General features: G+C 37.4%; 1 protein-coding gene and 1 long non-coding RNA gene across 2 annotated transcripts; one reads left to right on the forward strand and one right to left on the reverse strand.

Moving 5' to 3' along the window:
* Positions 1-73: 73 nt before the first annotated feature.
* On the reverse strand, positions 74-15031 carry LOC122586409. The gene is made up of 3 exons (XR_006321984.1): positions 14746-15031; positions 1572-1636; positions 74-239 (listed from the first exon to the last, which is right to left on the reverse strand). It is a non-coding gene; the product is annotated as an uncharacterized LOC122586409 (long non-coding RNA).
* Positions 15032-17080: 2049 nt separating this feature from the next.
* On the forward strand, positions 17081-18259 carry LOC122587833. Its single transcript, XM_043759998.1, has one exon. It carries the CDS (start codon positions 17081-17083, stop codon positions 18131-18133), a length of 1053 nt encoding a protein of 350 aa, XP_043615933.1. The 3' UTR covers positions 18134-18259.
* The last annotated feature ends 8 nt before the right edge of the window (positions 18260-18267 follow it).

Genomic DNA, 18267 nt, shown 5'->3' on the forward strand with positions numbered 1-18267 from the left:
CATTCTGTAACACCCCGAGCTAGGCTCGAAATAGTACCGAAAAGATATAGCGTATACATGGATTATCGTAGAACATGAACTATATGAAAATAAAGGGATTCGGTGAATCCATCATCAATAAACAAGTACATAAAGCACAATGCAAATAGGGGCAAATGAATCTTTGATCCATGTAAGACTAAACCCAAACTCTAGCGCAAGCATCCATCAACCATCACGTCTTGGATTCACAAGGTTACCTGAAAAGTGTACTAAACAAGGTCAACACTAGGTTGGTGAGTTCGTAGTGGCGAATGACGAGGATCTAATGCCAAAGCCATTCACAATATGAACAAAGCTAATGAACAAGGAACACACTTACAGTAAGCCCTTAAAAGGCACAAGTACTCAATATAGGTTGGCTCGTAGCGCAACCTGGACCCACATGTATCCATTTCACAATTATACCATAGCTAGAACACATATAATGCACAAGAACACAGAATGTCGACATCAACAAATATCCATCAAGTTCTAAAATGTCAAACGTGTCCATCAATGTCCCTCAATTGTTCTCATGTCATCCAATTGTCATCAAGACGTATAGCACCCGTTTATTGCACATGCACACATTGTCCCTCTATTGTCATCGATATTGTCATCAAGTACATAAGTACCCGTTTAATGTCATCAAGTACGTAAGTACCCGTTTAATGTCATCAAATCCATCATGTCCATCAACTCAACCATGCACAATGCACATACATTTCATACGACTTTACATTTAAGGAATCTTAGATGTTTGTATTCAGGGTCACCCGCAGCCTTCCCACCACATCTGCAACTCATTAAATGTATCATCGTCTTCCATGTATGTACAACTATCCTAATCATAGATAAATCAATCATACTCGAACAATCCATAATCAATCAATGTCCATCAATGACCCTTACATATGTATTCACATAATGAACTACGCAAGGTATTTAGAATACGCCTAGTAAACAAGAACAACTAATAATGATATCGATAAGTATCTAACAAGTTCTATAATGCCAAACATGACTATCAATGTCCCTCAATTTCACTTAATTGCACGTAATGTACCTTATTGCACTCAATTGCACGTAATGTACTTCATTGTACTCAATTGTACATGACCATCAATGTTCACCCAGAAAAAAACATCATGTGTATATACTTCGTACGATACTACTTATTAAAGGCCTTTGATGCTTATATATAGGGTCACCCGCAGCCTTCCCACCACATCTCGAACCTTTCAAAGGTATTATCTTCTTCCATATATACACAACTAACCTAAAAGTCAACCAAACATGTACATACAATAATCATATAACAACCACGTATTTACACATTAACAATTCCATCAATCAAACAATGTCATCACTCAAAACACTCAACATATGCACAATCAAGTCATGTCATCATTAAGGGAATCAAACGTATGCTCAATTGAACTATGTCATCAATCAAGGCAACACATAATTGCATAAACAACAAGTTAACACACCATGGTTGTACACTTTCCAGCCCGAATCTCAAACGAGTAGGGAGTTACGGAACTCACCTTGATCGGCAATAGCAAGTTAATATCAAGCTACCAATTCCCAATGGTCGTCAAAAGTCCTCAATCTAACAATATATGTCACAATACAAGACATGGTCAATACTAGTTGTAACAACCGTCTTAGAAATGTTCTAAATAAGTTCCTTGAATCGTACTTTCGCCATTAGAACGGCTAGACAGTCCAATTTATTTAAGTTCTTGACGTACTTTAGACCCAATTATGTGCTTATATGAAGGTTAATTTGACCTTAAATCTTGATTTATATGACGGGTTTATGATTAAATACGATGAAATACTAAAGTTCGGTTCGTAAACGTTCGTGTTCATATAAGTTCTAGTCCTTGCATTTATTAAGTTCATTTATTATGGGAAGACTATAAATAGAAGAGTTTAGAGAGAGAAAACCCTATTCATCATCTTCTCCATCTCTCCACTCTCTCACTAAAACACACACCAGAACACCATAAAACACAGACTAGAGCATCTCTTGATTTTGAAACGTTTAATCGAAATCGTTTGTACTTTTAGCATCCTTGTGATAATCAAAACACACATTTTTGAATCATTTCTCAGGTATCAACAACATTTGATGGGTTTTTGAGCAAATTAAAAATGTACTTTTTCAAGTTCATGTTCTTGATGATTTGGTTCAATTTTTGAATGAATATCGTGTTAAATGTTAATGGGTTTGGGTCTAAATGTGTTTAATAACAGGTGTATGAACAAATTTGGGTCATAACATGCTTTAATCTACAAAACCCATTTTTGAAAATGAAGGTACAACTTGTTTTTGAAGGTCATGACTTGTTCACGTAATATTTGATCTTGAAATCGTTATAAGTGTTATTAGATAATGTTATTGAGTATAATTGTACTAGTGCTATGTCCAAACAAGTCCTGAAAATCGATCTAGACATTCATTATTGTGCTCGTGCATGTTCAGCTTGTTCTTGGCCTAAAACGATCCTTACAAGATCGTATTGAGGCTGCTAGCTAGGACGATCTCCCCAAGATCGTCTCAGGTTTGTGGTGTTTTTGTTTGTTCATTCGAGGTTGTTGTGATTGGGAATCACACACTTCTTGGGTAGCTAATCTTGTAGATTGGTTTTGCTCAAACAATTGTTCTTGAACTAGAAATGATCGTGTACCCTTTGTTCTTGCTCTTCAACCATGAAGCCATCCTCCCAAAGTCGTCCCATTTCCCTGAGTTCAAAACAACCTTGTCCCTATGACGATCTTGTCCCTAGGACGATCTAGTCCCTGGGACGATCTTGTCCCTAGACGATCTTGTCACTTAAACGATTATGTCATTTGTTCCTAATACGACTATCTCCATATTCGTACCATTTCATGTACTATAATACGATCTTGTGCATTCAGAAAATAAAACGATCATGTTCCTATAATATGGCATACTGGAACTTAAATCGACTAGATCTTGGAATTAACCACTAGACCAGTACATTAAAGTCATGATTCATCTTAACCATTAAAGTGCAAGTTCTATGAACAACCAAGCTAAGTTCTTAAGGCTAAAGATCATTATTAAAGACATGTTCAACTAATTAACATTATAATGACATGTGTGTGAGTTCAAAGACGTTCAGATCGAGTCCAGTTCAAGTACCTAAGTTCATTAAAACTATTTTGAGTCAAAACGTTCAAGGATCATCAAGGGCCAAATCATCAGTTCATCAAGGACATTCCAATTATTAATTAATCACATGAACTAATATGTGTGCTTATTATGATCAATGATTTGTACTTAGGCTTCCATCAAGTCGTGCTTGGATTTAGATAGATATAACTTATCTATCTCAGTGCTTGCCCTCTGTGCTTATAAACTGTGCTTGTACCGAATCACTGTGAGTTCACTAATCCCCCTTTCATACATTATGTTCAAGTTCTTTTATCGGGGACTGAAAAGCATGAAAACTATTTTGTATTCATATATATGTTCTTGAACTATTTTACGTACTAATTTATGATCTTATAAAATACTTATGATATGCTTCTTAATTAATTAAAAAGTGTATTTAAGTCTTGAATGGGCAAGATCCTTAAATACATTTATACTACTATACTTGTTCTTTACCATGTTCTAGTTCTTACTTGTTCTTGTTCAGTTTTTATTCACTGCTATCAATTCATATCCCACAGTTCAGGGATTGAACCGTAGGTAATTATGGACAGCGCTGTTTAGGGTAGGCCCACCCTCATTCTCCGTAGTCCTGGAGGATTCATATTATCTGTTCTTGTTATGATCTAGATCTTACTTGACTTACTTGATTATTATGAGCATATTTCCACATTACAATTCAGTTCTGGCCAATCGGGTTAGCAGTGACTATACATTTACAGCTCATTACTTGTTCTTGTACTGTTCTTACTATTACAAAGTACTTTTGTTAATCGTACAGATCTTATGACCTTGTTCTTACTCTTCATATTATTTATATGTATACTAAATAGTACTTTATGTGAATCTTACCAACTACCTCCGTAGTTGACCTTTTGAACTTGCATGCTTTTCAGGCTAGGCTACTAGAACTCTCATAATAGGAGTCTTCCTCTTTTAAGCTCATCTCATTTGACGACTGTTCAAGCATTCAAGACCAGGAGTTGTAAAGACTTTCCTTTGCTATTTCAATTTAAGACTTCTGTACTTTAAGACAATTGTTCTGTCTTTTGAATATTAACTATTCTGGGTATACCCCATGTTCTGTAATAACCATTATACTTCTCCTCTTATTAATGTTATTGGCTGTGTTGGAACTTGTACTGTGTGTAATTGTGCTTATCTGTACATCCCGTATATTTCGCTTTAGCGGGGTGTTACAGTTGGTATCAGGAGCCATGGTTATAGTGAACACCGAGCTTTTTCCTAAGGAAAACTCGAGCTATAACTTGAATCCACTCTGAGGTGATCCTTTATACGACCGGTTTGAGTAGTATGTACTCTTGCCCTAATTAGATGTAACCTGATCAACTACATCTAATTACGGATGGAGTACCCAGGACTCAAAGTGTGTCATTAAAGGCGTCATCCATTTCTTAGAGCTCTACTAAGAACTTCGTGCAATCTAGTTCTTCGGTCATATTAGTTCACTCGTTCTCTTAAGACATACGTTCTGGTGTTTCGATTATAGGCCTTAGAGCTTATACGACCATAGATCCTTATCGTGCGATCGACGACTGTTCTTGTTCATATATTATGCTAACGACGACCATTTATTAACGTACTACGTACTTGGAGCTATAGACTTGTGCGAAACGTAATCGCGTTCATATTTCTATCTTACTAGGGGCATAAGGAAGAATACCGCCTAAACGTGGACGAAAAGCTAAGGCTGCACCAGCTGTTGAACCTACTGAACCTGGTGCTAATGCTAATGTCAACTTTACCTTGGAAGATGTAGCAAACCTCATCACTGACCGCATGAATGCGATGGTGCCAAATCTTGCTACTCAAGTTGCTCAAATTCTGGAAATCCCACTAACTGAAGGTACTAGAACTACCAGAGCCACCAGAGTCACTCAGAATAGGAGGACTCAAGAAGAACCTGAACAGAACCCAGAAGTGAATAGTGATTCTGATGGAGCTAGTCAGATCAACACTCGAGCTACCACTGAAGGCAGAGTCACCCGAAGCAGAGGGTGTCTATTCAAGACCTTTACTCAGTGCAAACCCCCAATCTACACAGGGGAGAAAGGAGCTGCAGAACTGTTGATGTGGTTCGAGAATATGGAAGAGGCCCTGTACCACACTGAAACTTCTGAAGATAAGATGGTAGAGCACGCGACCAGCCAATTCGATGGAGCTGCTAGGTCCTGGTGGACTGGCATCGTTACCACTATTGGCAGGAAGTTCGCTTATGCTTACACCTGGGAAGAACTTCAGAAAATGATGAGAGCTGAATTCTGTACTAAGGATGCATTGCAAGAATTTGAACAAGAGTTTTGGGATCTGAAAATGGAAGGTTTGGAGATTGAGAAGTATATTTTGAGGTTCAATGAGCTTGCCAGACTTGTACCACATTTGGCTTCTACTGAAGAGAAGAGAATCAATCGTTTCATTTGGGGCTTGATTCCGGAGATTTGCCTTGACCTCACTAGTAAAGGCCCTAAGACCATGTCAAGAGCAACTGTACTGGCTAAGACCTTGACCAAAGATATAATCAAGTCAGGAGGTTTGACTGAAAATGCTAATAAGGGGAAAAGGAAGGCTGAAGAAGAAAATTGAACCCCCAAGCAAGAAGGGGAAGACCTTGAAGAACTATGCGGTGACCACAGCAACTGAACCGATAAGGTACTCTGGAGCTTATCCTAAGTGCACTCGCTGCAATATGCATCACGCTGGTGCTTGTCCTGTCTGCTATAAGTGCCAAGGAATTGGACACATGGCCAAATACTGTAATGCTATCGCAGCAAGTCTGATCAGGAACAACCCACCACCAGTCAACAGGAATCCACCAGTCAGAGATGCCAGACCTCCACTACCACCTACTTCCCCAGTTCAAAGGAACCAGAACCAGAACGCCCAAGTTCAGCGTGTTGCTTATCCACGCGGGCCAAGGAACCAGAACTAGCATAACAATTAGCAACAACAAAACCAGCTATCGCCCGTGTTTTCGCTTTGAATGCTGAGGAAGCTCGTCAGAACCCTCGGGTTGTGACAGGTACTTTTCTTCTGAACGATCATTATGCTTCCATACTATTTGACTCCGGTGCTGAACGTAGCTTTATTGCATTAGACTTTAATGCTAAGACTGACATGATAACTGGTAAACTAAATGACAAATATGTGGTAGAGTATGCAAATGGCCAATGGTACGGTACCAATGAAATTGCTCTAGATTGTCCTTTGACCTTAGCAGACAAGAACTTTACAATTGATCTAATCCTTGTCGAGATTAGTAGCTTTGACGTTATCGTGGGAATGGATTGGCTATCCAAACACCATGCGACTATTTGTTGCCACGAGAAATCAGTTCATATACCGCTCCAGAACGGCGAGATCTTAACTGTGCAAGGCGACAAGTCCACGAACGAACTTAAGATCATCACAGCCATGAAATTCCGTAAGTACTTGGACAAGAAAGATCATCTAGTGTACCTAGCTCACCTCATCGATAATAGTGCTAAAGAAAAGAAAGTTCAAGACATCCCCATTGTACGGGACTTTCCAGATGTCTTTCCTGATGACTTACCAGGTATCCCACCTGTTAGACAAGTTGAGTTCAATATTGATGTAGTTCTCAGTGCAGCACCAGTCGCTAAAGCACCGTATCGTTTAGCTCCTCCTGAACTGCAAGAACTGTCCAATCAATTACAAGAACTTTTGAGCAAAGGCTTTATTCGTCCTAGTTCATCTCCTTGGGGAGCACCAATCTTATTCGTCAAGAAGAAAGATGGCTCCATGAGAATGTGCATAGACTATCGTGAACTAAACAAATTAACCGTTAAGAACCGGTATCCCCTACCTCGCATAGACGATCTGTTTGATCAATTTCAAGGTGCTTCGTACTTCTCTAAAATCGATCTACGTTCGGGTTATCACCAGATCCGTGTTCAGGATGGTGACGTCCCAAAGACAGCTTTTCGTACTCGTTATGGTCATTGCGAATTTCTCGTTATGCCATTTAGACTGACTAATGCTTCAGCGATCTTTATGGACTTAATGAACCGTCTCTGTCGTCCATTCTTAGACAAATTTGTCATAGTGTTCATCGACGACATACTCGTCTACTCTCGAAACAAGACTGATCATGAACAACATTTACGATCCATTTTTCAGCTCCTTCGCGATGAGAAGTTGTACGCTAAGTTCTCTAAGTGCGAGTTCTGGCTTCACCAAGTACAGTTCCTCGGCCACGTCGTAAACGAACAAGGCATTCATGTCGACCCAGCCAAGATTGAAGCAATTAAAAAGTGGGAGGCTCCACAAGCTCCTACTGAAGTTCGTAGTTTCCTTGGACTAGCTGGCTATTATCGTCGTTTTATTGAGAACTTCTCTAAAATCGCACTACCCTTGACTCAACTGACTCAAAAGACCAAAGACTTTAATTGGGGTGAACAACAAGGACGAGCGTTCCAAACCCTAAAGGATAGATTGTGTGAAGCACCCGTTCTAACTTTACCTGAAGGCACCGAAGACTTCGTCGTGTACTGTGACGTTTCACATCAAGGACTAGGCTGTGTACTGATGCAAAGAGGCAAAGTAATCGCCTACGCATCCAGACAACTCAAAGTGCATGAAAAGAATTATACCACCCACGATCTAGAACTTGGAGCAGTTGTTTTTGCCCTAAAGATTTGGAGGCACTACTTGTACGGGACTAAATGTATTATCTTCACCGATCATAAGAGCTTGCAACACGTGTATAATCAGAAAGAGCTGAACATGAGACAAAGGCGTTGGGTGGAGTTTCTAAGTGATTACGATTGTGACATCAAGTACCATCCTAGAAAGGCGAATGTAGTAGTTGATGCTCTAAGCAGAAAAGAATGAGTCAAAATCTTATCTATCCAAGGAACAGATCGTACAGACTTAAGACAACGTGTGATCACAGATCAAGAGATCGGATTGAGGCCAGAAAACCTAAAGGCAGAGCAGTTAGGCCCAATCTCTCAAGAATTTGAAGTTGATGATGAAGGAGTCAAGAAGTTCAAGAACCGAGTTTGGATCCCTGCAGTTAATGGTGTTAGAGAGATCATCATGCAGGAAGCTCACAGTTCAAGGTACTCGATCCATCTGGGTGCAGACAAGATGTACAAGAACCTGAAACTAGACTATTGGTGGCCTGGGATGAAAAGAGAGATCTATGAGTACGTCAGCAAATGCCTGACATGTTCTAAAGTTAAGATCGAACATCATAAACCTTCCGGTTTATTGAAGCAATTAAGAGTCCCGGTGTGGAAGTGGGAAGATATTACCATGGATTTCATCTTGAAACTACCTCGTACAAAAGACAACCATAACTCCATTTTGGTGATAGTAGACAGACTGATGAAATCAGCTCGTTTTCTTCCAATTTGTGATGACTACTCATTGGAGAGACTCGCTGAGATTTACATAAAAGATATTGTTACCAAGTACGGCGTCCCTTTGTTAATCGTGTCAGATCAAGATCCTCGCTTCACTTCTGACTTCTGGCAGTCACTTCATGAAGCTTTAGGTACTAGACTTCACTTGAGCACCGCTTATCATCCTCAGACAGACAGACAAAGCGAACGTACTATCCAGACCTTGGAGGAATGCTCCGTGCTTGTGCATTAGAGTTCAGAGGAATTTGGGATAAACATCTTCCATTGATCGAGTTCTCGTACAACAACAGCTATCACACTAGCATACAGTGTGAACCGTTCGAGGCCTTATATGGGCGTAAGTGCAGATCACCACTTTGTTGGCTAGATGCCAGCGAAAAAAGCTGGATGAAGCTCCCAGTCATGCAGTTCACTATTGACAAAATCGCTGTTATCAAAGAAAAGCTTAAAGCTGCCCAAGACAGACAAAAGTCTTATGCTGACAAACGCCGTAAACCTTTAGAGTTCCAAGTAGGCGATAAAGTCCTATTAAAAGTTTCCCCATGGAAAGGTACTGCCCGTTTTGGCAAGAAAGGCAAATTGGCGTCTCGGTACATCGAACCTTATAAGATCGTTAAACGTATTGGACCAGTTGCGTACAGACTGGAACTACCCCTAGGACTTGGCAATGTTCATGACACATTTCACGTGTCTAATTTAAAGAAGTGCTTGGCTGAGGACCCGACCGTCATTCCTGTTAAGGATGTTCATATTGACGAAGGCCTTGAGTTCACTGAAGAGCCCATCGAGATCATTGACAGAGATGCTAAATAAACTAGACAGAGCAGAGTACCACTAGTTCGTGTACGTTGGAGTGCTAGACATGGATATAATGACACCTGGGAACGCGAGGACTTCATTAAGAAGAAGTACCCTCATCTTCTTGATCGACAAGACTCTTAATTTCGAGGACGAAATCCTCTAAGTAGGGGAGAATGTAACAACCGTCTTAGAAATGTTCTAGATAAGTTCCTCGAATCGTACTTTCGCCATTAGAACGGCTAGACAGTCCAATTTATTTAAGTTCTTGACGTACTTTAGACCCAATTATGTGCTTATATGAAGGTCATTCGCCATTAGAACGGCTAGACAGACCAATTTATTTAAGTTCTTGACGTACTTTAGACCCAATTATGTGCTTATATGATGGTCAATTTGACCTTAAATCTTGATTTATATGACGAGTTTATGATTAATTACGATGAAATACTAAAGTTCGGTTCGTAAACGTTCGTGTTCATATAAGTTCTAGTCCTTGCATTTATTAAGTTCATTTATTATGGGAAGACTATAAATAGAAGAGTTTAGAGAGAGAAAACCCTATTCATCATATTCTCCATCTCTCCACTCTCTTACTAAAACACACACCAAAACACCATAAAACACACACTAGAGCATCTCCTGAATTTGAAACGTTTAATCGAAACCGTTTGTACTTCTAGCATCCTTGTGATAATCAAAACACACTTCTTGAATCATTTCTCAGGTAACAACAACATTTGATGGGTTTTTGAGCAAATTAAAAATGTACTTTTTCAAGTTCATGTTTTTGATGATTTGGTCCAATTTTTGAATGAAAATCGTGTTAAATGTTAATGGGTTTGAGTCTAAATGTGTTTAATAACAGGTGTATGAACAAATTTGGGTCATAACATGCTTTAATCTACAAAACCCATTTTTGAAAATGAAGGTACAACTTGTTCTTGAAGGTCACGACTTGTTCACGTAATATTTGATCTTGAAATCGTTATAAGCGTTATTAGATAATGTTATTGAGTATAATTGTACTAGTGCTATGTCCAAACAAGTCCTGAAAATCGATCTAGACATTCATTATTGTGCTCGTGCGTGTTCAGCTTGTTCTTGGCCTAAAACGATCCTTACAAGATCGTATTGAGGCTGCTAGCTAGGATGATCTCCCCAAGATCGTCTCCGGTTTGTGGTGTGTTTGTTTGTTCATTCGAGGTTGTTGTGATTGGGAATCACACACTTCTTGGGTAGCTAATCTTCTAGATTGGTTTTGCTCAAACAATTGTTCTTGAACTAGAAATGATCGTGTACCCTTTGTTCTTGCTCTTCAACCATGAAGCCATCCTCCCAAAGTCGTCCCATTTCCCTGAGTTCAAAAGGACCTTGTCCCTATGACGATCTTGTCCCTAGGACGATCGAGACCCTAGGACGATCTTGTCCCTAGACGATCTTGTCACTTAGACGATTACGTCATTTGTTCCTAATACGACTATCTCCATATTCGTACCATTTCATGTACTATAATACGATCCTGTGCATTCAGAAAATAAAACGATCATGTTCCTATACTATGGCATACTGGAACTTAAATCGACTAGATCTTAGAATTAACCACTAGACCAGTACATTAAAGTCATGATTCATCTTAACCATTAAAGTGCAAGTTCTATGAACAACCAAGCTAAGTTCTTAAGGCTAAAGATCATTATTAAAGACATGTTCAACTAATTAACATTATAATGACATGTGTGTGAGTTCAAAGACGTTCAGATCGAGTCCAGTTCAAGTACCTAAGTTCATTCAAACTTATTTTGAGTCAAAACGTTCAAGGATCATCAAGGGCCAAATCATCAGTTCATCAAGGGCATTCCAATTATTAATTAATCACATGAACTAATATGTGTGCTTATTATGATCAATGATTTGTACTTAGGCTTCCATCAAGTCGTGCTTGGATTTAGATAGATATAATTTATCTATCTCGGTGCTTGCTCTCTATGCTTATAAACTGTGCTTGTACCGGATCACTGTGAGTTCACTAATCCCCTTTTCGTACATTATGTTCAAGTTCTTTTATCGGGGACTGAAAAGCATGAAAACTATTTTGTATTCATATATATGTTCTTGAACTATTTTACGTACTAATTTATGATCTTATAAAATACTTATGATATGCTTCTTAATTAATTAAAAAGGGTATTTAAGTCTTGAATGGGCAAGATCCTTAAATACATTTATACTACTGTACTTGTTCTTTACCATGTTCTAGTTCTTACTTGTTCTTGTTCAGTTTTTATTCACTGCTATCAATTCATATCCCACAGTTCAGGGATTGAACCGTAGGTAATTTTGGACAGCGTTGTTTAGGGTAGGCCCACCCTCATTCTCCATAGTCCTGGAGGATGCATATTATCTGTTCTTGTTATGATCTAGATCTTACTTGACTTACTTGATTATTATGAGCATATTTCCACATTATAGTTCAGTTCTGGCCAATCGGGTTAGCAGTGATAATACATTTACAGTTCATTACTTGTTCTTGTACTGTTCTTACTATTACAAAGTACTTTTGTTAATCGTACAGATCTTATGACCTTGTTCTTACTCTTCATATTATTTATATATATACTAAATAGTACTTTATGTGAATCTCACCAACTACCTTCGTAGTTGACCTTTTGAACTTGCATGCTTTTCAGGCTAGGCTAGTAGAACTCTTAGCGTAGGAGTCTTCCTCTTTTAAGCTCATCTCATTTGACGACTGTTCGAGCATTCAAGACCAGGAGTTGTAAAGACTTTCCTTTGCTATTTCAATTTAAGACTTCAGTACTTTAAGACAATTGTTCTGTCTTTTGAATATTAACTATTCTGGGTATACCCCATGTTCTGTAATAACCATTATACTTCTCCTCTTATTAATGTTATTGGTTGTGTTGGAACTTGTACTGTGTGCAATTGTGCTTAGCTGTACATCCCGTATATTCCGCTTTAGCGGGGTGTTACACTAGTTATACTATACCACAATTTCCCCTAAATATGTTTTATAAGTCATTCGAGAACTTTTAAATGACAAATGAAGAGTTTTGGTTAGACACGGTTCAATGACTTAGCACCAAAATTCCACTTGAAAATCAAAGTGTTTAGAAATGTGTTTAACCAATTTTGTTAACCTTAGTATGTTAATATAAGATCATTCAACAAGTTTTGGATCATTAAAAGTCGACCGATAATCGAACCAAAAACGTTGAGGAAGGACAGAAAGAGTGCAGCTGCTTGCACGGTCTGCCGTGTGAGCGTCTGCAGTACGGGAAGAACTGGGCACGTAGCACGGCCATAAGCACGGTGCGTCTGTCTGAGCGGCCGTGATCCGACCGTGCTCCATCACTTAGAAATGCCACTTTCATTATGTTGTCATCAATTGTGGGATCCAAGTATATTGCTAATATTCGCATCATTTTGGTTGTAGAGATTGATGGTGTAAAGGTTACTTTCATTATATACGCAGTTATAAATCATTATAATTTCGGTAACTTGGCTTCATTTGTGGTTTCACTTGACGTCTTAGGTTATCTTATATAAATGCCATATTAAGCTATATTATCCTTATTCATAATTTGATGTGTAACCAATTTTAGCACGAATTAGCATTTGTGATATCAATATATAGTTTGGTTAACATAATTACTTATGTCTATCTCACTTAATTATCCTTGTTTTATTTTGATTATACTTATCTTCAATTCGTATATTTCTCGATTTGTCTTGCGATTACTTGGTTCATGAAATTCGTTTAAGTGTTACGGGACATCATCAATTGGGCCAAAGTGTCATGGGCTTTTAAATTTTTTGGGCTTACATTAGTTGTTAGGCTTTACCTTATTTGGGTTATGTGCTTAATGGGTTAAATTGGTTATTGGGCTATATACCTTATTGGGCTAGGTGGGCCTACTGATTTATGGTCTTATGGGTTGGTTATTTGGGCCGGGTTAGCCCATTATGGTTCTTAGTTCATTACATAGCCCATTACACAAACTATCAGTTTACTTCAAAATTTTCTGTTTTAATTCACATTTTTATGAAATATTGGCTACTATTTTGGGGTCAAGACGAATTATTTGGACCTTCATGATTTTTACACAGTGACTTATATGTATCTATTATTTTTGTGAATTTTTGGTGAAGTTTTAAGCATCGTTTACTATTTATAAAAATTCCATGAACTCAACCACTCAAGATTGTTGTTGTTTGCGCAACCAAAAGTTTTATAAAAGTTCAAGGTCTAACATAGCTTTCAAAAATCCCATGATTTTATTTTAGCTTCTCAACACATCAAATATGATCCCCATAAAGTGAAAAGTTCTGAACCTTTACGGATTGAAATCTAAAAATCCATGAACATGACCCATTTTAAAGAATAAAAATCAGTTTGACCACTGTGCACTTAAAAATTCGTAACTTGAGTTTACTTCGTCTTTTAATCTGATTCCAGTGGGAGGTGAAGTTTAACTCAGGAGGCTTCATTTCAAATTTTGAGTTTCACCCAGTTCGTCTTTTTTGAACCACTTTTACACGCTCCAAGTTCAGATACAGATTCTGTGAACTTTCTTGATAACACAAAAGCATATTTGCTTTATTTTAAATTACCCAACCACTTATTTTGGTATCCCCAATGCATTTTATTCATCCTCACTCATCCATTAACATTTCATTAGTGTATTTCCAGATTTTCTTTGTATTTTTCTTGAATAGATTGCTTGATTGATATGGTTGGATGCATATATGTGTTGTTGGTGATTTTCGGTTGTGATTTTGGACATAGTTTTGGTTGAATTCTTATAAAATCCTTATTTCTTGTACTAACTTCATAAATACCAGATTATTAACATGTATTTTAACATCAAAAGATATATGAAATCATTAATTAAAGATCCATCTCAAATCCCAAATCAAAAACAACTTAAACTAGTGCAAATCTAAACATGTATGTAATCATCTCATCATTTTAACAACAAATCTTTATCCATCTTCAATTCAACAACTTAAAAACATATTTTTATGAAAAAACTCCAGAAATATATTCATCAAAATATATAAAAATATGACCATATTTCAAAGGAAAAATCACTTTAAAATCTACTTAATCTATGACAACACCTTTGGGTCTTAAAATATGACCATTTTTCTTCATAGATTTGACATTCATGAGCATAGGAAGAAAGATCCTATCAACTTTGCCCTCATCAAGTGTTTATTTGAAAGAAAACATGAACTTTTGATAAAAATCCTTGAATATATACAAGAACAAGATAGATTAAACTAAGAGATGAAGATTTATACCCTTGATGAACTCGGATTTGAGAGTGGTTTTGGGCAGAAAATTCGTGACCTATTAAGCTTCAAATAAACCTTATTCCAAGCCTTAAACAACCCATAATCCTTGCTTGAATCAACCCTTATTTAATCTTTTGTAAACCCTTATTATTATTATTGTTTAGATTTGATTTACTCTTGTTTTTCTTGGTTATTTGTGGCTGGTCAAAATGGATGAAGGAGGGGAGAAAATGCAGATTTTCTTTCAGAGAAATGAGAGAGAGAAGTGTGTTTTTGAGAGAGAAGTGTGTGTGTGTGTGTTGTGTGGGAAAGTGTAGAGAAAAGATGGTAAAGTGAAAGGTTATAGTGTAGGAGTATCCAATATGCCTTGGAAGTGTAAGAAGCAAGTCTCTAGTTGAATTTTGATTGGACAAATGGTTATGGAGCATGGGGGCCTGAAATTTTGGGTTTAAAATTTGAAAAGTGGGTGATTAATTTTGTTAGTTAATTTGTGTATATGTATTTGTTGTATGCATATGTTCTTGCATAAGTATTTACTAAATATGTAACATTTTTAAGGCAAACATATGAGCTTATATGTATATACGTATGTACACATTTATCTTTTTGTGTTCATATATTTGTTACTTAATTATCAATTATAACTTGTGTACATAAGTATTTATATGTGTGGTCGTGTATATATATGTATGTGTATATAGTTTTTGTGTCTCAAATTTGTTATTTAACTCTTCAGTTATAATCTTGCATTTTTATTAGACATAGATACATTTACTTATTATTATTCAATACTTTTATATCCATAATAGTTTATAAATATGTTTTAAGATGGTCATCGTATATATAGATATATATATATTTGGGTTTACATACACTTTAATTCGCTTGATGATTAATCTGTTGGATATATATATATAAGATTTTTAATTGTTATCACGGCTTGTGAGTCTTACATTATTGATTATATAACTTGATTGATTCACAATAAAATTTTTGTTCCATGGTATTTTATCAAGTTCATTTAGAACTAATTTATTGCTTGAGATTGTCTTGAATGATTAGTTATTGTTTATGGCAAATCTAAGATAGCTAGTCATCTAAGGTATTTTCTAAGGCATTGGGCAATTATCGCTATGCTTTGAATATCTCAAAGGTCAATTCTCTTATCAAACCTCTAGAGATCGATACCTAGATAAATATAAGTAAGTAATCTTAATTGAAAATTGAGGGTTGTTACAATAATAATAAGAGTAACCCTTGCCTCCAAGATTCAAACCTGGTTCTGTCCAGACCCATAACCCTTATGAGAAGATTGAGGTTCCATTAACCTTTTGCCTTATTGATTTAACATACATTGAATAAATAGTAGATGTTTTAATATGTATTATATTTAAAGTTTTTTGAGTTATTTTTAACATTGTGTTTTTTTTAATTTTTTTTTATATATTTTTTTTAACAGCAAGTCAAATTATCCATGAAATAAAACTCAAAATTTTCGAGTACAATCTCTCAATGCGGGCTTTAGTGGTGTACAACAACTAGTTTTTACTCAACTGACTCAAAGCCAACCTGGCTTTTGGTCAACGGGACCTAAACCGGTTTTGACCCGCAACCCAACCCGGTTTGAAACCGGTTTTGGGTCAAACTTTGATCAGGTACTGACCAGGTTTTATTTTACCAAAAACTGAACCCAACTCAATCTCAGGTTTCAACCCGATAAAAAAAACCAAAAACCCAAACCGATTAATAACTGTCAGGTTGGATCAAACCCGAAGAAAGTTGAGTCAAATACAGTTGTTGACCGGTTTCGGGTTCGGGTTCCAACCCGGTTTTCTTTTACACCTCTAGCTGGCCTTGCAAACCTCTTGTTAAAATCACCTCAAAGAGATGTTTTAATCATGTATAGCTGTATTCACTATTTTTTTATTAGATTAATTATTAATATACCTATAATCAGCATAAATGTGTTTAATTTTCTTAAACATTGTTTAACTATGGACACAAAATAGTAGAGTTTAGATCGAAAAGATATTTTGGTGCATGTATGTATTTGTTGACTATGTATGATTATACGGATGGGAATAGTAATTTATGTAACCGAAGGAAGTAGAGAGTGAATCCCAGATGTGTTAGGTTTCATAAAACACGTACCCACATCACATTTCCAAGTGTCACCTTCTGCCTCTTCCCTTTTCTTTAGTTGCCTTCATCCTATTGGCTTTCTTCCACCCTTAAACTACACAAACCACCACTCCACCTCTCACCATTCTTCTTCATAAACCCCCCTCTCACAACACACTTTCACACACACTAATTCACCACAACTACCACCACCGACAAGATGCTTCAAACCTTGAATCATCCCTACACCACCACGGCTAAAACAGCCGAAATCATGGCTAGATATAGGCCAATTGCACCAAGACCACAAACCACTCAAACTTCCAATGGTGCTACCATTGTTATTGATGTTGACAACACGAGTTCTGGCTCGGGTTCTGATCCACCTTCTTTGTCATTGACACCATCTATTCGCCAATCTGCTTACCTTAGGAACGTATGGCCTTACATGCAGTCAAGACCAACACGAACAAGAAAAAGAGGACGGATAGGACCATCACTATCCGCCTTTAAAAGACCAAGAAGTCTTCTTCAAGGCCTGTCTCCGCCGTACAACATCGCCGCTTCACCGCTACAAAGGCTCCAAATTCAAGTGTTTGCACCACCACCGACCACCAGTACCACCTTGGTCACCCTCCCACTACTCCCTGGTTCATCATCCAAGAACATGCAAGTGCAAATTCAACCAAGATCATCAACAGTCATTGATCTCAACAACATTCCTGAAGAGAAAGATCTACTTGCACAACTACAAAATCCACCATCACCAAATATCTTCACACCAACTGCAATGAGGCTCAGACCATCAACTGTCATGATTCGGGCCATTAAAAACAATGCATTTTTAGTCGTTTGCTCAAGAAACATGAGAAAACCAAGCTATATCGAAAAAGATCTAGAGTCACAAGGCCTGCCAGGGTTTGTGACCGATTCGAAAAACCGAGTGAGGCTAGTGAATCCAGCTTATGAGAAAATGGTGGGTCAGCCTGAATGTGCATGGATTGGGTCAATGGTTAATGGTAATGGGTCGGAAGTGGCATGCAAGTCCATTTGTGGTGATGTGGCGTTGAAGTTTGCCGAAGATGGTCAAACCTACATGGTTTCAACGAGTGGGTTCTCGTGTTGGGCTCGGATCGAATGGGAGGTTAATGGAAAGAGGACTTATGTGAATGCTTTTGGTGAAGCAAGGAGGTTGGCTTGTAAAACTACAGATTACAAGTACACTTGGAGGTTTCATACCAAAGAACCCTCAGAAGCTGCTTTAAATGTTTAGGATTTCAAGCTATGCGCTTAAAAAAAAATTTGAAATGTGTCTATGTAGCATGTTAATTAATCATATTGCATGAAAGTAGATACAAGTAATGTAGGAGAAGATGATGGTTTAGTTTCTTTGTTACAAGCAGCATG

This window comes from Erigeron canadensis, chromosome 2 (assembly GCF_010389155.1).
Source record: "Erigeron canadensis isolate Cc75 chromosome 2, C_canadensis_v1, whole genome shotgun sequence".
Classification (NCBI taxonomy): domain Eukaryota; kingdom Viridiplantae; phylum Streptophyta; class Magnoliopsida; order Asterales; family Asteraceae; genus Erigeron; species Erigeron canadensis.

Coding starts and splice junctions, on each gene's coding strand:
- LOC122587833 (XM_043759998.1), top strand. CDS start 17,081: ATGCTTCAAACCTTGAATCATCCCTACACCACCACGGCTAAAACAGCC.